Here is a 23,452-nt window from a genome sequence, read left to right as displayed (position 1 = left end):
ATAAAAACCTGGGATCATATTCGTTGTTATTTTTCTACAGGAAATTGTTAAAGTTAGCTTGAGCAGAGGGAGGTGATCCAACCTTCTTTTTATGTAGGGTACACACAGTTATATCATCAGTGGTCCCTCGCTCAAACTGCTGTGTCAGACCTCCGTTTGTGAGAAAAATAAAACAAAACATCCAGTTTGATAAACATATGCTGCATTCCTCCGTCCAAGAGACAAGCTGAATCCGAGGAGCGCTTACATATTCATTCAGGAATTTTCCATTAGCCAACAAATAATAAACTCACGCTGGATCCCCACAGCAAATCTTTCGGTGTCAGGTACAAAGCGGGCTGTCAGCTGAGCTGAATCAGAGACAGAAATAATATGATATAAACTAAAACCTCAGCCTCTCCATGGAGAGAGACAGGAAGCCTCAGAGTAACACATAACACTGAAGAGCAACACCAATAGTAACTAACCCCAATAAACACTGGAGAATGTTTGTCTTTTTTTCCATTAAAGAATATGTAAATATCTATGTAAGGAAAAAAAAACAGCTGCATAAGATATTAAGGGGGGGAATTTACTATATTGGTTGACCATTAGCACTATTAACTTATGTTATGAACTACATTTGGGGTCAGTAAGTGTTTTTTTTTTTTTTTTAACAAATTAATACTTTTAGTCAGAAAGGACACATTAAATTGATCAAAAGTAAAGACATTCATAATGTTTTCTATTTTAAATTATATTTTAAAGCTGCAGTCTGCAAGTTTGTCGCCATCTCTGTTTGAAACCTGCATCTTTATGTGGGTTGTGCATCAGCACGGCTCCTTAGCGCAGACGAATCTGATGTTTGCTGTCAGTCACCACATCGGTATGGATATTGTACTTCAGAATCACAGATTATACGTCTTGGAAGTATGACCAAAATAACAATTTTCACCGGAAAATGTCATCTGAACAAAAAGCATTACAATAAATTGTGCTGCCTATGGTGATTAAATCTAACGATCACTTAGCTCGTGCAAATTATTATTACTGTTGTTCTGCGTGACTATGTGTATTTAGTGTGTATTAGCATTACTTGTAGATTTCAATTTCTGTAGCCACTCCGCAGTCTGAAGTCTTTTGCTTTTGACTACAGGTTAATCTCCAGTTGTCACTGATGATTGTCATTTGGACCTTTCTGAATTACAATCCACCATCAAGATAAGTTTAATTATTGCTGCTGCTGCTGTGAGAAAAGGCTATAAATGATCCGCCGCCTGAGGCATCCTCCACATGCCATATAGCCTACTAGCTGGGACTCCTTCTTCATGTAAACAGACGTGACGTAATGACACAAAGACGAACGGCTGCATGCTTGAATTTCCCGCAGAAACCCACCAGTACCACTCGAATTAGAAAATATTATTACAAGCTTACCGTTGTGAATCGGGCTAAGGTAAGGAGATAGTTTTGAACACTGGCTGGTTATGCACTTGCTCAAAAATTTATTTTGGATAATTTTTAACCAAAAAAAAGTTACGGACTGCTGCTTTAACATATAACATTAACATAAAAAACAGTTATATTAACGTTTAATAATATTACTGCTTTTACTGTATTTTTGATCAAATAAATGCAGCTTTGATGACTATAAGAGACTTCTTTTAAATTAGAAAAAAATCATGCTGACCTCCAACTTTCGAATTGTAGTGTAATTTGAATAAAACTTAAATGAACTTGAGTAAATACTGCAACAATTATCCTTGTAAATAACACCTGATGTTGTGACTAGTTTTACTTACAAGTCTAGACCTGAAGTTCATGTTGTTTCTGTACTACATATTAAATTCATTTCCAGTTATAATTACAGTGCTTGAGAGCTCAGTCTCCACCTCTTGTTGTTCTGCACCTCTGGTCATAATTACCTTTCCTTTCATCACTCAACTTCTGATGGAATGATCAAATGAAATGATGAATGTTACCGGATTTAGCTATTAATCTGGATTTGCATTCTCTCTCCTCCAGCTTTTGTGTTTTGCGCAGTGTTTGGCTCTGTACACGCACATACAAAAATATACAGTGGGGTCCAATATGTCTGAGACCAACATTAAAAAACCATTTAAATTTGGAAATAACTAAAATTAAGGCAGAGGATATAGGCAATAGACTGTTTGTTTCAACTGAATTTTTCACTTAAACTGTTCAAAAGTTTAGAGTCAATACTTTTATTCAGGAAAACACATTAACCTGATCAAAAGTGACAGTAAATACAGTTATAATGTTACAAAAGATAAATGCTCTTTTGAACTTTCTATTCATCCAAAAATCCTGAAAAAACATTGTGGTTTCCACAAAAATAATATTTTCTTGAACAGCAAATCATCATATTAGAATGATTTCTGAAGGATCATGTGACACTGAAGACTGGAGTAATGATGCTGACAATAAACAGATCAATTAAATGCAGCCATAATGAGTATAAAAGACTTCTTTCAAAAATGTCTTAAAATAGAAAATGCAAATTAAAAAACGGATAGCTCCAGTTCTTGATTATGATTAGTTGAGCCGCGTTCTAAGCCGGTTTAAATTACTCGACAAACATAGATCTGTGACCGCATTACATCAGTATCACTGCACCACTCCATCTGTGTTGCAACCATTCCACTTCTAAAGAAATACATTGCTTGGTTGAAGAATAATATTTTTTTATCTATAGCATTATATTTTTGTGTCTGTGTGTTTATTTTATGAAACCTTGCCAGGTATGAGAACCATTTTATAACAGCACTAAGCCTGTGAAGCTGTGATTTATAGTGAATTTAGAAAAGCTAAGGGGTGTTGTTAGGCATGATGCAGAGCGCCTAAAACCCCCTTAGCTTTTCTAAATGTTCTGCTGTTCTAAATTCACTGTAAACCTTGACTTCTTGGTACTTATTGCTTTAATAGAACCAAACATAAGAACTGAAGAAGAAGTGTGTTGGATCAATGTGCCTTTTCACCTTTAAAGGTTCAACCTGTAGAACAGAGTCTGGCAACAAATGACCCTCCAGTCAAATGACCATCTGGCCTCTCTCACGCTCAGCATGGATACTAACACATCGGACCCCTGTGCAAACTGACAAAAACTCCCTAATACAACCTTTTAACCTCCGTTCTTGATTTCTCTTTTTCTTTATCCATTCTTACTAAGAGACTCTGTACAGTAGCATCTGCTTCAGATGACTTTTACTGGGCGGTCTGAAGTCTGATGTTTTAATTGAGACACATACAGCAAGCAAACAAAATCCTTGATCACACCTACAGTGACCCCAAAAAGCATCTTAGACACCTGAATTATATTATGTTCTATTTTATCATATTCTTTAAAGGGGTGGTTGATTATTATTTCACTTTTTTAACTTTAGTTAGTGTGTAATGTTGCTGTTTGAGCATAAACAACATCTGCAAAGTTACGACGCTCAAATGCACAGGGAGATATTTTCTTTTAAAGAATTCTCTGTTTAAGGACTACAACAAACGGCTGGTAGGAACTACAACGAGCTTCTTACCGGGTTAGTGACATCACTAACCCTAAAATTTACATAAACTCCGCCCCCGAGATCACACAATAAAGGGGGTGAGGCCATGTTGGGCTGCTTTAGAGAAGAGGAAGAGTTGTTGTAGTAGAGTGTTGCTGACATGCCGTCATTTTACGCCGGACTGCTTCACAAACGAGGGTCAATTCAACACAAAAGATTAACATGACGACACATGCTAGTGGATGAGTTGAATCAACTCCACAGCAACTACATAAATTTATCCACTAACCGTTCAAAAACGTCCAGTTTCATTCTAAAAGTTGTAACTTCTTCCTGAGTCTCTCCATCAGTGTCGACTCCGGTTTGAACAATGTAAGGCTGAACACCGTTACTGACAATCCTCATTTTGGCTGCGTGAGATTCTCCAGCTTTGTTGTTGTTGAGCGAACGAAGCACGAGCTGTTAAAGCTCCGCCCTCTTCTGGAAAGGGGGCAGGGAGCAGCAGCTCATTTGCATTTAAAGGGACATGCACAAAAACGGCGTGTTTTTGCGCACACAAATTTGACAAGCTATAATAAATGATCTGTGGGGTATTTTGAGCTGAAACTTCACAGACACATTCTGGAAACTCCAGAGACTTACAGTATATTGCATCTTGTACAAGGGGCATTATAGGTCCCCTTTAAGAATCAAACTTAAAGAAAGAGCACGTGCACACTTTTTAAGCAAACATTCAATTAAAATAAATTATAAATAAATTACGGTTTAACCAAAGTATTCAAAAATGAATCCAATAGTCTGATTCTGGCAATCTGACTTACCTGTGTATGTCCTAGTGTGGTGGATCCCTGTGGAGAGTCTGATTGGAAGCTGTAGGACTGCAGGATACCAGGATCGCAGTCGCCGAGAGCGGGCAGGCCATCTCTCCACTCCTGCACAAACAAACACACATACAATACTTCTTTAAAACAACCAGGAACCACAACCTTCAGGGTCTTTCACAAACATCAATACTGAGGTCAAAATAGAGCTGACCCATAATTCCTCTTTCTGTGTGACTATGATGTGCGGGTGTGTTAGAGGGTCCTAGTGATTAAAGGTCACGTCGAACAGAGGCGAACCACAAGGCTATAGTGGGCAGCTGGCCGCACGGTGTGGTGCAATTCACACAGCCTTATGAAAAACAGAGACATCTGTACTGTGATGTAAACTGATGTTTTCAGTGAGAGACAGCCTTTTCTTTCCTATTGTGATGTATAACCAAGTGAAATAGCTTATGAACAAGAAAAAAATGTAGGGCGGGGCTTGATTTTGTCTATCAGGATCGTTGGATCATTGTGTTTTGCTATTGGTGGATCTAATGTGAGAGACAGGTTGTCCCGCCCTCACGCCAGAAGAGATGTTGTCGCAAGACATAAATAATGTGCACTGATAAATCATTTATAATAAACACTGCCACATTCCATAGAAAAAGAATGGCCAATTCTGATTTCATGGTGACTTTAAACACAGAATATGAAGGCTTCTTGATACTGATTATGAAAAATATCGAGTGGCTTGAGTAAAACATCCCACATCACAACATTTTCCTCACCAGCTCTTTGTCAATGACTGGCAGGATGGTGAACTGCTCCTCTGTTGTTTGCGGGGTGCCCAGGTCTTGGCTGCTCCTGGTGGGTGGAGGCGGGGGTTTGCCCTCCAGTTTGCGGACCTGCCGCTCCCCTTTGGCCGTTCCGGTCGCCCCGGCGCTCAGCTTACGCACCGGATTGGTCAGCCACTTCTTCAGGGTGCTGACAGAGCGACGGGAGCCAGGGGAGTTTGGGGCCGAACTACCCGAAGCCTGGGGCGGCAGAGAGGCCACCGAGGTGGAGATACTGCCCTCACTGCCAGCGGCTGAGTATGAGTCTGTACAGACAGAGGGAGTGAAGAGAGAGAGGGAGGAGGAATTAAGTCAGGAATAACCATCTGAGAGGACGACAGCAAGGGAAAACAAAATAAATCTGCCTTATATATAAACACGCTCTACATAAACACACTATAACACTAAATATGGCCCATAGCTGAAACATTGAGAAGAATTTTTCCCATCTCAGACTTCAGGCCTGTGAGTAGTTTCTTATATGGGACTTTTGACCCTGTGGACTTTCACCAAATACACAACCATTAAAATGTTTGGGGTCGGTAAGATGATGTTTTCTTACGCTCATCAAGGCTGCATTTATATGATCAAAAATAATGTAAAAATAGTAATACTGTGAAATATTATTACAGTTTTACTGTTTCTATTGTAATATATTTCAACATGTAATTTATTCCAGTGATGGCAAAGCTGTTTTCACTGTCACATGATCCTTCAGAAATCAGTCTAATATGCTGATTTGGTGCTCAAGAAATATTTCTTATTGCTATCCATGTTAAAAACAGTTGTGCTGCTTAATATTTTTGTAAAAACTGTGATATTGTATTAATTTCTTTCAACAAAAATTCATGCACCATAAGAAAATTCATTTTCTTGAAAGTAGTGAAAACATTTTCACTACATTTTCATTTCTACCACATCAAATTATGTAATGCATTTCATATCCTGGTCGAAATTACAGTGGAGGAAACAACAAATTAAAAAAAAATGACAGACTTGCCCTTAGTCTTGCAAATACACACAATTAAATAATATTAACACACTTTAAGCATAATTTGACAAAATTATAGCTTAATTAGAAATGACAAAAAAAAATTCTGTTATCAAGAAATAATTCTGCACATACAGTATTACATATTAAATCTTAAACATGCCACTGTTGTAAATTGTCCCAAACTATGAAAAACTGGTATTTTGTAATGGATTATTTCAATTAGATATTGCATTGACACTAGTTCTTAGTTCAAAGTAACAAAAAAGATGTGCATCGCATCAAATTATTGGTTTCATACACCCAAAATAACCAATCACATGTAGTCTAGGCCAAAGGATTTTATTGTGCATCAACTGGTTTTGATAAAGACACACTTGACTTTCCATTTAGGTGCAAGTGAATCTTTAGGAAGAGCAAAGATAGAGTAAACAGAGTGATGAATCGCGCTATAGTTTACTGAAATACAAATTCATGGAGATGGTTTTGCAATGTAATATGCTAATTACTAACCCTCTCATTTTGAATAATACATATTCATCAACACTGGTATAAGTGTAAGAACAAAATCATGTGCACATGCACCTGTTCTGAGTACAGAAATTCAGCATGAGAACCCTTTAAGTATGTTGTCATTGTTGAACGTGTTGGTGTTAGTATATGACCGGTGCAGACAGGCCTCGTGCCACACTTCCCGGTTAGTGTTAATCACATGAGGACTACTCAAACTGGTTTAGGACAGACTTTGAGATGCTACATTGGTTAGCCAAGCTGTCGTGTGACCCTGGAGAGCTAAATATAGACCCCGCCCCAAAGTCGAGGCTCAGGCTGAGACTGCGGTGCTGGTGTCAGAGGGACCCTGGGAAAAGAACAGAGGGGGATGTGCACAGGAAGCACACTTTAATCCTCGTCCACAGGAAGGTCACCAACTTTTTTTGTTCTCTCTCCACGTTGTGCCTCACGCCCCCCACTACTCTCTTCCTGACCCAGAACAGTGGCTGTCTGAGGTTATCAGCAGCAGAAAGGACAGGCTTCACATGTTTCAGTCTCTCGCCAGTCTAATCTAGCCCCTGTTTGACCCCCTGATTCAGCCAAACACTGCCTGACAGGACGGCACAAACACATACACACACAAACGCAAACGCAAACACACACACTTCGCCCAGAGAGACACGGTGTTGTGCCCAGATGTCAGGCTGTGTCAACACCTGGCAAACCATTGCTAAACCAGTATTTTTCTAATATTTTCTTTAAATTATTTCAATGTTATAACGACATACTCACTGTAAACCTGAATAAGCTGGCAATACTCAAAAAAGTTGAGGCAATCGGTTGCATCAAAATTTTTAAGTTAAGAAATGCACCACTTGTCACCATGATGGGAACTCTCCAAAAACCCATATTAACAGAAACTGAACAGCTGATTCGACACAAAAGATTCATAACGCTCCGAAGCTTCATGAAGCAGTGTTTTGAAATCGCCCATCACTATATAAGTCGTTATTTTGTTTTTTTGGCCGCACCAAAAATATTCTCGTGGCTTTATAATATTAATATTGAACCACTGTACTCACATGAACTGATTTAAATATGTTTTTAGTACATTAATGGATCTTGAGAGAGGAAATGTCATTGCTGGCTATGCAGGCCTCACTGAGCCATCGGATTTCATCAAAAATATCTTAATTTGTGTTCTGAAGATTAACGAAGGTCTTACAGGTGTGGAACGACATGAGGGTGAGTAATTAATGACATTATTTTCATTTTTGGGTGAACTAACCCTTTAATCTTGCACAAAAAAACATTATATAACACTTAATTTTAGCATTTACTCTCCCTTTCGAGTACTATGGGCAAAGCATGCTGGGAAACAGAAATCCCAGCCCAGTTTCAGTTAAACATAAGTTTGTCTAAATTAAAAGAAATTAGTTCATAAAACTTAAAGCAATGAAACAGTTCAGTTTACTTAAAATATATCAGTTCTGTGAACTCGAAAGAAAAAGAAAGTGCTAAATGCTCAGAAAAGTTCATTTGACTGAACTAATTTGTTTAATTTAAGTTTGTCCTAGTAAAACCAATTAATTATTTGAGCGTTAGGGTTTACAGGGATCTGAAAAATCAGTAGGCAGCTTTAATATGATCACGAATTAGACCTGCATTTTATCCTGAAATGTGACTTACATTGATTTTGTTCGGGTTCAGTTTGATTCCAGCAAAAACACATTGCAAAAAATATAATAAAACAAATCAAAACAAACAACTATCTAAAAAAAAAAAAATACTAGAAAGTTATCTTGAGACTTTATTGTGCATCCAAAGAATTGTGCATTATTGTGCACTGCAAGCCAAACCAATAGTTTTTTTCCTCAAAACTTTTTTTAGTCTCAAACAGCTTCGCTCTCAAAACCGTTTTCATTTGTGCAAGAAAACAGTTTACTTGTGAAACCGTTTTGAAAGCGCTTCAAAGAGTTTTGTTTGAGAATCTTGTTTTAGAGTGTGTGTCCAATTATTTCGCAAGAATTAAAAAGTTTAAGTGCTATGGATGGGGTCAACAGGTAATGATGGATGTTGGATGCTTTGTATTGATCTGTTATCAAAAAAGCTAAGCAAAATATTTTCTAACACAAACAAAAACAAATTTGAGAGCAAATAGGGAAAAAATGATTGGTTTTGCTTTGAAAATGCTAAAAAAATTACTCCCAAATAGACTAAAAAAAATATATATAATAATAATAATAATAATAATGTTGAATTAGAATGAACATTATTTGTCTGGGGCACCCCAGGAGTAATTGTAACATATTTAATTTAACATCAGCTGTTAAAATGGCCTGGGGGTCTCTCAGACTCCGAACAGAACACAAGGGTTAATGTAAAGGTCCAACTAATTTATTAAGCTAATGTTTTGTGTAGCAGAACTGACCTAGAATTTGTGCTGATACACAGAGAAACAACCCCTGTCGAGAACTAATCCACAAACTTTCCACTTTCATCGGGGAATAATCAGTGAAATAATGGCGCTGACCTCAACCCAAATGGAATTCGGCAGAACCTAAAGTGGAGGGATTATAACTCTTATTGCTGGCTAAACAGCAGGGCAAATCTGCTTTCCTGATACTGTGCTGCTGTGTGCTTGGAGGGGGGCAGCTCTCTGCCAGACTGTTCCTCCTGTCTCCCCACACGGGGCACAAAAGAGAGGAATGGTTTCATTCCACACTCAGTATGGATCCGAAGGATTAGGAAAGAGTGGCAGTTATGAAAAAGCAAAACCTAATTCATTACCCTGTTTTGTTTTTTTGAGCAGGGAACTGAATGTTATCAGGAACTAAAGGCTGTTGGGAACCGGCAGCGACTGCTTACCGTATCCTCCACAAATCAGCGGTAACACCCACATGAAACAATGCATTATCCATCATTATATCCCACATGCAGGTTGAAAATCTGCGTATTTGTTGAAGTAACATAATGCAATGCAACAAAGCAGAGCTGCACGATTAATCGCTTGCAATCTCGATTTAAACACCCACGTGATCTTATTCCTAAACGATTCGCCTGTGTCTATTAAACCTTTAACAAAATCACAGCGGAACATTCAAATGTGTGTCCACGCTGCCGCTGAGCCAGAGAGAGCAGTTGTCATGTTTAGGAATGAAACATCTTTACAACGACACAGTATTGTAATTTCTGTTACAACAAGTATTCAAATTATCACAGAAATACACAGATAAAAGTTCATAGCTTGGATACAAGCACTGATGTCTACGGTAGTGATCAAAATAGAGCAAATCACCTTTTGAAAGTAACTTGGCGCTTCATATAACGATTGTATCAATTACATTCTTGTGACAAGTGACTGTTAAAAATGTATTTTGTTTAGTTGTTTTCAGAATCGTGGGAGAATCGTGATCTCTATTTGAAACAAAAAAATTGTGATTTATCCAGAATTGTACTGCTCAAAGCACAAAAAAGGACAGCCAAGGTTTTTTGAAAAACTGCAACACACACCTTGTGCAGCAAGACTGAAATTGCAGGAAGAGATGCTCCATTTTGATTGCTGGTAAACAGAGCGGCTGAATTGATTCGAAAGCTGCAAAGCTATGCTTAAGTGCTGGTGGTGTATGGAGAGGGATCCTCTTAATATGACACTGACTGAGTGCTCATTACATTAGAAAGGATTTTCTAAACTCTTAATAGCTAGATAGTTTCAGCGAAGGAGAAACTAGTGAGAATATATAATAAGATATCTTTATGCAATATCCTTTAAACCTGCATCTGTATTACGAAAATTAACCATGGTTTTACTACAAATAAAACGAAAAAAACATGATTATTGTAGTTAAACCATGGTAACCACAAATTAATCATGGTTTTGCTACACAAACCATAGTTTAACGGTATTTGTAGTAAAACTGTGGTTATACAAATGGTAATCAATCCGCCAAAAAACATGGTTACTAAACTTTTACTATGATAAAAACATGGTTAATTTTCGTAAGGAGTACCCTTGTAAGATTTTTTGATGGGAAAGAAAAATGACAAATGATGTTTGAAATCTAATTTACATGAGGAGTGGGATCACATTTACATTCAAATGTTAATTAAACTACACAGAACAGAAGCCAAAGCCCAAACCATAACTATAAACTGCTTAAATAATCTGGATTCAATCCGATTTACTGAACAGAAACACATTGTGAATCCTCCTGTCACCTGTTGATAAGGGCAGAGAAACGGGCCTAATGGTTTTTTGGATTTCCCAGACCTCAGGGCTACTGAACGGCCTTTTAGTACAAAAAAAGAACCTGCTGTTTTGTGTATACGGCAGAGAGCCACTGCCCCCTGAAACTCCAGTCTCCATCGTAGGAAAGCTCTCCAGCAAAATGAGTGCCTACACAACACATTAGCTGTGTGAGACGGAAACGAGAGAGCGCAGTGAAAACAACCCTGCATGAAACAACCAGACTGAATGGTTATCTAAGGTTGGCTCAGTTGGACGGAAGAGAAAACAGAATTCCCCACAGCCCCCTGCAGGCAGGCCCGACCATCATTTCTGGAGAGCATGTGTTTCAGCTCAGAGCGGCCGGTGGGCTGTTTCGCCAGCACTGAGCAACAAAGTCAACATGAAAGCGTGAGTGGGGGGTGAGTGTAAGGGGATCTGAGATGGAGAGATGAATGGACAGAGAAGAGCAGGGGCTCAAAATAGGAGGGAAGGGAAAAGGTCTTGAACAAACACAAGCTTAAGGCACAGTGGATACAGGAAGAGACTGAGAAAGAAAAACTAACATGTCATATCGCTTGAAAACAGGCTGTAAACAAGACAGCAAAAATAATTCTATATAACTTCGTGCATTGTTGCAGGGATCTGTATGTTATGGAAAGACTGATTTCATGCGACACATATACTCAGTCCAACAAACCAGAGTTGAACTCCATGTAGAACTGAACAGAGAATGACTTTTAAATTCAGTTTCTGAATGAGGTAGAAAGTAGGATGCAGAATTGTAATTTACATTAGAACTGAACAAATTAGAATTGGAAAAAAAAAAAAAATCATAGGATATAGTTTAAAATATTTTTTTCAATTTCATTTTCAGTATGAATCACTCATAAAAATGTTATTATTCCATTATTAATCCAATGGGAAATACCCCATATTGTATGGTATATATTATATATATATATATATATATATATATATATATATAAAATCAATATTTGAAATGTGACAAAAATAGTATTCATTAATTTCTATTATGACAACTCTCTGAAGATTGTTAGTAATGAATATGACAATGTTATTGTATTTGGTCTTTGTGGAGTAGATCTGCTATGCTGCTGCTAAATTGACCCTTTGCCAGGGGTTTGATTGACAGGTGATCTAACCAGTCATATCGCCGAATCTGCCATTTTGTCCGACATAGTAGTCAGGGGAGTAGCAGATTAACGTCGGTGGACTTGAACTTGAAAAATGGTGTGCACTGAAGTCTTTCTGTGATTGAAACAACATACCTTCTGATGTTCATTCATGTTTATTTGATGCTATAAATGAACTAGTAGGAAGAGATGATCGGTTCATGAGCCGCTTGAACTGGCACTACAGCGATCTGTCACGACACATTAAAGAGCCACAAAATGGTATATATTGTTTACATTTCTTTAAAAATGACTAAATTTGATATTTGAGACTTTGTATCATATCAAAAGTAACCTGCTCTGTCTTGTCTGTCGACACATTGTCCAAAATACTTTGCTCCGCAATGTATTTTTCACCACGTGAGAACATGATGTGTGGCGAGAAATCGGCATGGCTTGACGGACATAGCAACAGTAACTAAAAGGGGCGGGTCTTTGCGAATGGTCAATTGCTGCTGCTGTAGATTATTGTTGTTTTTGTAGATTATTGCTACTGCCAATACATACGCTGATACGCCGCTGCGAGTAAGACATAGTGCTGCTGCACAAATAGCATATATCAATAACCCATAGCAGATCTATACAGGTGGAGCTGGGGAAGATGGAGGGTTTTAGAGGAAACATCTCTAAATGTGTCATTTAAAATGATTTCATGTGAATCATGTAATTATTTATTTTTGGTTAGTCACAAAATATGATTTCTTTTTTAAGTAAACCCATTCCAATTCAACATGCCATCTGTACTGTCTCATGTTTAACAACAGGATTTACGTCCTGTATCCCTTACCATGGTAACCAACACATCATAACCAGTAATGTCTTGGTGTTCCACGTCACATCAGTCATGCCACCCTTCCTTCCTTGGATTGCCACTGAACGGAGTAATTCTGTAAACTGAGCGATTCAGGAGTTGTGCTACACCAAGACAACCCAGCATTTCACCAACAAGGGGATCCGGGGAATTAACATAATACCCTTCCAGCACTGCAAAGGCCTTCTAGATTTGTTTCTGACTGGGTTAAGTGTGTCTCTCTCCATCACACTGACATTGGTTGACAGGGAGAGAAGGGAATGTAATATTGAAATGAAAAACCGTTCTCCTGTCAGTCTGAAGAGTGTGTGTGAACTCATTCCTGTAATGGTGTGTCTGAGAGCCAGGAGATTACAAAGAGGCATTTTGATAATGCTGCCACCGCACCGTTCAACAAAATTGATAATTAAAATCTGAATTAAGCAAAATATTAAGCCTGAGCTCCCCTCGTCCCCAGTGATCAGCTAATGCTGTGCTGTTCTTCCAATTCTGGCTCCGCAATCCTTTTCCTTCTTCTAAATCTCTCTTCCTTCTCTCTCACTCTCTCTTGAGCCCTGTCTTTATAATAAGTCTGGTGCAACAGAAGGGATTGTTCCCTTTTCTGGGCTTCACAATCTGGGATAATGCAGATTCTAAGTCACTTCTTAAAAACTTCTCAGACTCTATTATCTGAGGACGAGGCATACATTTAGTCCTTAATGATGATCAAAGCAAAACGCTTGAGAGCAATATGGAAAATCTGGGACTTCAAAACTTCAAAATAAAGTTTTTAGTTTCAATAAAGCTAAAGAGAAACATTAAATTCAATCATCGATTCAACAATTCAAACCTTTAAATTCAAAATGATGTTTCATTGAATTAAAATCTGTATTAATTTAGTAATATCAATAGTGGACTCTATATGGGCACATAATATAATTAATATAATAATTTAAAAATATTTAAACATCAGCAGTCAATAAGATCTGGGTTGCCAGGTTTGCGAAACAAAAAAATCAGCCCAACTGCTATTGAAAACCCGCCCAATCACGGCCAAAACTAGCCCAATTGCATTCCAGAGGTAAAAATTACATTCCAGGGTGGAATACCCTGGTAAAAACCATGTTGCAAGGGGGTAAAAATCGAGGTCCTTGGTCAAAAAAACAACCCGCAGCAACAGTGTAAAAGTAGCCCAATTCTGCAGGAAAACTGTGGACTTGGCAACACTGAATAAGATATTGACATTTGGTTTTATATAATGTATCCTGAGTTTTTCTTGAAAGCATAAACCTTACTAAATTTGTGAAGTTTGTGCTTATAACAAATGAGAATGTGAGTGGTAATATGAATGATGATAGTGATACTGATAATGTCATTTCAATATATTTGCCTTATGTAATACATATACAGCTCAAAAAACTAAAGAATCTCATTAGCCATAAAGGTATGTAACTGCTGGAGCTCCTGTAGTTTGTGATAATGCGTGCATGTGAAGACTAGTGTGTTTTGGAGTCCACCTTTCCAGGAATTTGGGCTCCATTTCCACTTATTGATTGGCTGTGGTAGAGTGCTGATGCAGCCGCGCTGCAGGAGGGAGTGTGTTGACTCTAATGGGCGGCAGTTTTCAGGGAGGCTCTGGCCTCTGGAGACCTGCAGATCTTTAGTCAGCTTTTGTTTGGCACAGCCACAGTCACTGCATTTGGACAGGGGTGGAGTCACTACATCTGCACCTGATGCTTTCTTCATATAGGACGGGAAAAGGTAGAGATCCAATTACATAAGTATTTTGTTTACAATCTCAGGTGGATATGGACTGTAATATAAACACTGTAATTTGTAGATAACAAGATGCCATGTGTTGAGTGGAACTTCAATGGAAAAGGCTTTGGAAAATATAACGATGTTATGTACTGTAGCGAGGACATTATTTGGGGAAAAAAATGCCCTCTAGCTAAATAAATGTGTCATGAACAATTTGGTTTTCCATCAACTTCCACTTTGCAGCTATCTAATATAGCTATAATCCAATTTCTGGAGATTGCACCTAACCCAGGTTTTCTCATTTGCGCCCACACTGAAGAAGCAAGTTTGCTCCTGGATGGACGATGTGTCCTCCCCTAACCTTCCATGAAAATACACCTATAAAAGTTCTCAACCAGGGCACCAGTACTCACTAGGGGGCCTCAGCAAACTTGAAAGTGTCCCTTTTTTCTTAATAATGACTTAAAGGGTTAGTTCACCCAAAAATGAACATAGCCAGCAATGACCTTTCCTCTCTCAAGATCCATTAATGTACTAAAACTTCTAAAGCGACAAGAACATTTTTGGTGCGGCAAAAAAACAAAATAACGACTTATATAAACACTGCTTCATGAAGCTTCGGAGCGTTATGAATCTTTTGTGTCGAATCATGATTCGGATCGCGTGTCAAACCACCAAACTGCTGAAATCACGTGACTTTGGCGCTCCGAACGGATGATTCATAACGCTCCGAAGCTTCATGAAGCAGTGTTTTGAAATCGGCCATCACTATATAAGTCGTTATTTTGTTTTTTTGTTATTCTCGTGGCTTTATAATATTAATGTTGAACCACTGTACTCACATGAACTGATTTAAATATGTTTTTAGTACATTAATGGATCTTGAAAGAGGAAATGTCATTGCTGGCTATGCAGGCCTCACTGAGCCATCGGATTTCATCAAAAATATCTTAATTTGTGTTCTGAAGATGAACGAAGGTCTTACGGGTGTGGAACGGCATGAGGGTGAGTAATAAATGACATTATTTTCATTTTTGATTTAAAGGGATAGGTCACAAAAATTAAAATTTGTCAGTTTATTTGCCCTATTTTCATTTCAAACATACAGTTTTCTTTTAAAAGGACTACAATAGGAGATTATTTCTCTGAAGATTATTTTAGCTATTTCAAGTCAGTGGGGTCCAAAATAACACTGAATCCGACTGAATTTTATTGTACAGACACAGAGACATTTTTTAAAACATCCTCTTTTGTGTTCTGCAAAGTCATACAGGTTTGGAACGATATGAGGATTTCATTTTTGGGTGAACTATCCTTCTAATGTGTCAAGACTGCTTGCGTAGTGTAATTGTCCTCTCACTCTACAATTAGAGCATCATTCAGCCATGAATGAGAGTGGTGTGCGAGTGGAGCCACAAATGCAGAATCATGTGGAGTGTCTATTTTTCCTCTCTTGTCCTGAAGTATGTAGTTCCTGCTCTTTGTCTCGCTCTCGACCACTTGTTCTCAACACAGGCCTGGACTATAGATTGTATTTCACCTACGCAGAGGAAATGGAACGGTTTGAGCGTCAGACAGGTCTGCGTGTGTAGTAGCACTGAAGGACGGACAGAGCAGACACATAACACGTCGTTCCGGATCGGACCGTACTGTACTGCACTGCACCATTAACATCATTTACTCTGAGCTCGTGGCCACACACTCCATCTCTCGCTCTCGATCAAAGTGCTGTTTTCCTGGCTGGCTGTGATTACAGCCATTTCCTGGCTTAGTTTTTCCTTGCAATGCAGCAAGACTGTTAAATGCAGCCTTATGTTTATGGTCACAGCCTTTCTGTGCTTCTTTAGTTAAAAAGATCATTCTAAACCTATATGAGTTTCTAATGCTTTCAAACTTCAGAAAGAGCATGATGAAAGTATCATAAAAATAGTTTCAAAGACTGTTCTGAGAGAAATAGACTCACATCAAAAGATCACATTCAGAAAAGTAGTAGTCTGATTCATGAATGATTCAGTCACTAACCATTAGTCCACAAATGTGACCCTGGACCACAAAACCAGTCATAAGGGTCAATTTTTTTGAAATTGAGATTTATAAATCATCTGAAAGTTGAATAAATAAGCTTTCCATTAATGTATGGTTTGTTAGGAGATACAGCTATTTGAAAATCTGGAATCTGAGGGTGCAAAAAAAAAAATCAAAATATTGAGAAAATTGCCTTTAAAGCTGTCCAAATGAAGTCCTCAGTAATGCATATCCACTCACAAAAATAAATTTTTGATATATTTACGGTAGGAAATTTATAAAATATCTTCATGGAACATGATCTTTACTTAATATCCTAATGATTTTTGGCATAAAAGAAAAATTTATAATTTTGAGGTAATGTATTGTTGGCTATTGCTATTGGCTATAAAAAATGGCTATTGCTACAAATATACCCGTTCGACTTATGACTGGTTTTGTGGTCCAGGGTCACAAATAAGACTGATCTGAGTAATTTCACTGACTCAATGGATGGCAATATTTTCAGTAAATAATGACTTAAATTTCAGTTGTTTTCTCACCAAAAATTATTGTACAGTTTGAATACCTAATATAGCACATGAGTCACATAGACCATTTTTATGATACTTTTAGGATGCTTTTGGGTCCTTTTTTGAAGCTTGAAAGCTCCAATCATTGTAATTGCAATGGAGACTATATTTTTTAAAAAATTCTACTTTTGTATTCTGGAAGAAAGTCAAATGGTTTTTGAAGATTGTAAGAATGAGTAAAAGATGACAGCATTTTTATTTTTGTCTGAACTGTCCCTTTAATCGCTCTTTTTCATGTATGTTTGTTTAATTAATGAGAACTGGCACTTGGCTGTTTCCTCTGTTGCTCTTCCACCCTCCCTGACTTTCTCCTTTGCATTTTCTCAGCCACATGCTCTTTTGCTCTCCTCCACTCCCCCCATCCTGCAGCACAGCACAGTCGCTGTCGGCCTCCTCAACCCCAGAGACCTTCAACCACCAATGCCCTGCACTGCCCCCACCCTGCCCAGTTACAGACAAATTTCCATTTTTTCCCATTCAAGTACATCAGAGCTGTATGTTTATGCCACCTACCCACCTTATGATTCCCCATCTATCTAAAAAAAAATTGAGGGAAAAATGTTTTGAGAATTAAAAATCACATTATGACATTAAAGTAGTAATATTTTAAGAATAAAGTCAAAATTTATAGCACAAAAAGTATAGCACTATTCCTATTGTGATTGTGATTTTTCATAATGCAAAATAATTTCTTTTGTAATTTTATGACTTCTGGATATCTTACAATTTTTTTGTACATTTTAATGTGGCTTTAAAACATTGTAGCATCCTGATCCATCATCAGTCCCCCACAAGTATGAAGCACAGATTTGTGGTTATGGCATAAGCAAAAAGAAGCAATCCTCTGTGAGTGACCAATATGAATACTGTGTGAAGCCACAGGCCATAAATGAAGAACCACATACACATTAACAAACCCTGTGTGTTCCAGAAGTCACCATCCCTGGATTTATTGATCTTTTGTTCTGAGTACGGAAAAGGATCTTAAGAGGCTGCAAATGCAAGACCTGACCACACAATAACACGCAGAAAAACACACAAGTTTCCGGATATTATGGAAGTTTAAGTATGCATGTATAGCAAACTCAAGCACGCACACACAGTCAGGCTGACTACATATATAGCCACAAAACATCCAGTCTAAGCACTGATAAGTGCACTTCAGTCCTCTCAACGGAGTCATCTGCCACGGCATCTGAAACGCCCTCCCATTTCGGCATATCAGATGCTTTCTCAGGAGACGGACTGAATGAGAAAAGTTGAACCGTCACACAGATAACTATTTTAAGTGTGCGCCACTGATCTAACTGGATTGCTCAATGCGTTCTAGACTGCCGTCAGGCGGTGAAGTCACCAGAAGTGTTCAAGCGGCCATCTTGCTATTCCCTACCGACAGAGGGAATCATAGACTTACAGCCAAAACATTAAAGATAAAATCACCCGATTTGCAGCGTATCAGTGGCACATGAATAGCTTTTAAAGATATATGTATGTTCATTAAATGATATTTCGAATGTTATCTTTAATGTTTATGGTCTTTTCAGGCAGGATAAGCAATATATATATATAGAAATCGTTAAGATGGGTAACTGAACGACACAAAATAGGAAATATTAAGCATTAGCATATATCTGGGATTATTAGCAGAAATGGATTCGAATATACAATAAATATTAAAATACATACAAGATCCTATTACTATATTGCACTATATTGAATTAAAATCCTTGGATCTTTCTTGGAGCAACAGAATAAATGCTTGAAATAAAGCTTCATGTCTTTAAGCGTTATTTCTCTGAATAAGTAAAGCGTGTGTATTATTTCCTGATGTCTTTTTGTTGACCAACATCCACTTCAGACTCTTGGAGATCTTGGAAATTAATCTACAGCTACTCCTATTTATTCATTTAACCAACGTTTAAGTCGTTATCTTTACTGCTTTGAAATACATGCTGTTAATGAAAACACTGTTGACTCATTTACAGTTACTGTACGGATAAAAACAATAGTATAGCTATAACACAAAATAATTTCATAACCACAGTAAATAACTGTAGCCCACATGACAAATTAATTTTTTACAAAGCATAAATAACACTTTACAATAAGGTTCATTAGTTAACAGTGATTAACTACATTAGTTAACATGAACTAATAAAGAACTGCACTTCTACAGCATTTATTAATCTTTGTTAATGTTAATTTCAACATTTACTAATGCATTATTAAAATCTTGCTAATATTAGTTAATGCTCTGTGAACTAACATGAACAAACAATGAACAGCTGTATTTTCATTAACTAACATTAACGAAGATTAGTAAATACAGTAACAAATGTATCGCTCATTGTTAGTTCATGTACATTCACTAAAGTTTAACTAATGAACCTTATTGTAAAGTGTTATCGCATAAATCTGTATCCAGATTTCAGAAGAATAATTTTGATATTTGTAATACAAATGTTGAGGTCCATCAGCTGATCTGATATTCACTACTGTAATGAAGATGAACGTAACTTTTAATAAGCAGGGGAAATTCCCGACAAATAACAATTTAAATGTTCATGATTTTTGCGTTATAAGAATGTACAGGGAGATTTCAGATATAAAAACACTGACTCGTTAGGCAATGCTTTCTCATTAAAATCAGATGAGCAATCCAGTTCTCTATATAGATCAGTAGTGTGCGCACATGCTGGGGTCACATGACCTTCCCTCAATGCCACTCCATAATCTGATGAAATGACTGGATTTGGTGCATTTTGATGACTATAAAAAGTGAAACTGGCCATAAAAAATTCAAAATGCACTAGCGATAGCGGTCTCACGCTCCAGAGCGTCTGGGTAAGAGGCTTACCACTTTATTAATGCTGTCTGTATGATGGTGTGGGAATTGAGAGGCATGACACAAACTCCACAGTTGTGATGAACTACTGGTCAGTGGAAGAAACCACAGAATTCCTGCCCGGCTGCTCCCAAAAGCCTTTCTACCGCAACCCCATCCTCTCTCCCTCATCCTCTTGCCATTTTCCACCACAGACTCTAAACTGCTGTGCAAGACCAAGACCATGGCTATCTGCTTTCCTGGCTCGGGCCCTGCTGACAGTACAAATGAGGGGTAAAAGAGATGTAAATTACACCCCAGACTAAAGACCTGATTCAACCCCGACATCACCCCTCACTGCTGACGCACTCATCCAGACGGACCCTGACTGCTGTTAGAGTGGAAGAGGAGGGGGTCACTAACGGAGTGAATGATGAGCTTGACTCAGGTTTATGTTTTCGGTGTCAGCTTTAGAAAGCGCCACAGAATCCTCAATGTGAATGTCAATAATACAAGAGAGGGATGTGTGAAAGAGCTAAAGCGTGTGCAGAGTTACTCGCCAGTGGATCGGTAACTTTATTAGGAACTGTATCATAAGACACTGATTAAATCAAATTGTGAGAACAATATTAGACCCTTGTTGATGTAATCTAGGTGAGCGAATCAAATCAAACATGTAGAAAGCATTGACTAAAGAAAATATCTGCTATGACTGAACCAAACAATATTTAACGGGTGGGGGGGGGAATAGTTCACCCAAGAACTGTGTGTGTGTGTGTGTGTGTGTGTGTGTGTGTGTGTGTGTGTGTGTGTGTGTGTGTGTGTGTGTGTGTTCCACAAAAGAGGAAATAAAACACAAAACAAATGGTGAGAAAATAAAAACCAAATGTAAAATTTTGGGTTAACCATCCCATTTAGCTAGTTGTTAAGACTTAGTTAGATTTGTTACCTGAATTCAAACTAAATTAATAAAATAAACTTAAAATATTTAAGTGAATATCTTCACTTAAAATCTTATAAGTGAATTTAACTCAATGTATATGAGTTTACAGTACTCATACTTATTGGTTTTAAAACTTAAATGGTTTGCGGCAATCGGTTTCCTCAAATGGTTTGAGTTACCGTAAATTATCGAGTTTTACAGTGTATGTGTCAGCTATAAAACAGTATAATGCAACTGGAAGCGAGCAATAAACCTCTTAGTGAAAACACTTAGCAATAATTAGTTTATAATTATAATTAAGGGTTTTCTTAGTTTAGGAGCTTGTTGCAAATGCATCCTGAGCTTAACATTTTGATATATGAATCTCATGATGTAGCAGACAGAAGGCCAAATAATCGTTGTCTAAATTTTTGCACTGTGGCTGAGTGTGTTAAGGGGAACACTCTCAAAAACAATGACATCATATGGCAAAAATGGACAAATTGCCCCGGTCAAAGCTCATCCACAGGGACAGACAGAAACTGATGAACAGAGAAGTCTCAACAAAAATGATATGCTTTACAAAGAATTATGTCAAGGAGGTCATTCAGGAACATCTTGCATCACAAACACAAACAAAACCTGCCACCAATCAACCAGCTAATCAATCAATTAAGCTGTCTAATGTTTACACACAATCAACCTAGTGAGACTGAGCGTGGTTTTGCATGTTTTTACTGTAGTATTTGATATGTAAATAGAATCTACAGTGAATTTATCTACATACATTCTAAAGAAGAGTTCTGTTGTGTTCATCTGATTCCATTATAAAAGATCCAGACACTGTAATAGTGAGCAATCTGCATGTTTTTTCCATCACCGCCCTGGGCAACAATAACATTCCGATCACGTGGGCACACAGCCAACACCTGTTCCCTGTGTGGGATAATTAAGTAAGAGAATAACAGAAGAACTGGCATCCCATTAAGATGAGCACACTCTCCATAAACATCGCTTCGGTCCATAAACATTTGTCTGAAGTTATTCTTTCAAACTACTTTGTGTCTGTACCTCATATTCCATTGCAAAACACAGCATTTATGCATGTGACAATGTGTGCGTAGGCGGACCTCCCGGTGTGTAAGCTTTCATCTGCCTACAGCAGCCTTTGGTTCGTGTGTCAGGATTTTTGGGCCCAGATGCTACTGATTGGACGGCTCATGGAGATTGTTCCAAAAGAGAAGCCCTGCAGTATGAGGGTGTCCACGTGGCACAGCCTGTGTGTGCACGGATCGCCACAATTATGATCATTAGAAGCAAAAAAATATCTCCCTGAAGATGCCTGCTCATCCACCTCCCTGTTACTGTACCCACACATGACCACAACAAAGCATAATGCATCGCAGAGAGCACAGAAAATACAGATTTTTTACAATCTAGTACCCACAGACCTTCCACAGTCCATTCGATACAATCGATAACTTGACGCAACAACAATAACATCTAAACATACATATATATATAATACATTTTTTGATATAATTTTAGATAGACAGACAGACTATATTGCCAAAAGTTTTGGGACGCCTGCCTTTACATGCACATGAACTTTAATGACATCCCATTCTTAATCCGTAGGGTTTAATATGGAGTCAGCCCATTGCTGACTCTCATCATCTCCTAATTTATTTCATTTAAAAGTAGACATTTCAAGCTTTCTATAGATATATTTCTCATGTCTGTGAGGCAAGCAGCCTATACGCTGAGTTTCGGTTCATTTAGCCTAAGACGCGCTCCAGTTCACGTGCAAGTGATCGCACCGGCGCCACCATGTCATGATTATATTGTCTGCTATATTTGCTTCTTATTTATTAAATCCAGGTAATTGGTTGATGAAACATTGATTAAAATTATGATACAGTTTTTACAAAACAAAATTCACTTTAAAGAAAGGCTTTCTACAAAACAAAACTTAACGAAGTGGTCAAAATCATGTCTGACCCACTGCATGTCTCCCGATATATTGCGCATCTTATGATGTATTCTACCTTACTCATGCTGTTCACTTTTCATAATCAAATAGATGAATTTAAAAAATAACATAGGGCTATTTAAACATCAATATGAAACTATGTTTTCTTTAATGGCTACCAACCATGGGCTGCGCTAGGGAGGGGCTAGCAGGTGCTTCAGCACCCCCAAGAAAGACCAAAGCACCCCATAGCACCCCCACAAATTTTTTCAGCAATGATATACAGGTTGTGTGTTATATTTAATAAATAAGTTGATGATAAAAGCAACAAATGAAAAAGAAAGAAAAAAACATTTGACTCTACGCATGCATGACATGATTTGCAGCTACTGTCGCACTTTTTGTAATGTCACATCATTTTATTTTAAAGCGGAGCGGTTCCTTGTGTCAAGAGCTGCCACCGACTAAAGATTTTTCTAGTAGTCGTTCATTTAGGCCATTAATCTTTTAGTCGCACGTTTATATTAAATTAATTAATATAATAGC

The 23,452-nt window shown here is 37.8% G+C and overlaps 1 protein-coding gene across 3 annotated transcripts in view; it reads right to left on the bottom strand.

Moving 5' to 3' along the window:
* arhgef25a (Rho guanine nucleotide exchange factor (GEF) 25a) overlaps positions 1-23,452 on the bottom strand; it is an 85,673-nt gene that overhangs the window by 25,433 nt on the left and 36,788 nt on the right. For all 3 annotated transcript variants that reach the window (XM_051880436.1, XM_051880439.1, XM_051880438.1), the window contains 2 exons: positions 5,092-5,402; positions 4,319-4,429 (listed from right to left, as the gene is read on the bottom strand). In XM_051880436.1, the coding sequence (XP_051736396.1) occupies positions 4,319-4,429; positions 5,092-5,402 (422 nt within the window). The remainder of the gene's footprint in view (positions 1-4,318; positions 4,430-5,091; positions 5,403-23,452) is intronic.

Source organism: Ctenopharyngodon idella, chromosome 22 (genome assembly GCF_019924925.1).
Source record: "Ctenopharyngodon idella isolate HZGC_01 chromosome 22, HZGC01, whole genome shotgun sequence".
In the NCBI taxonomy this organism is placed as follows: Eukaryota; Metazoa; Chordata; class Actinopteri; order Cypriniformes; family Xenocyprididae; genus Ctenopharyngodon; species Ctenopharyngodon idella.
The sequence above is the reverse complement of the archived record's forward strand: the minus strand, read 5'-3'. Positions and strand labels throughout refer to the sequence as shown.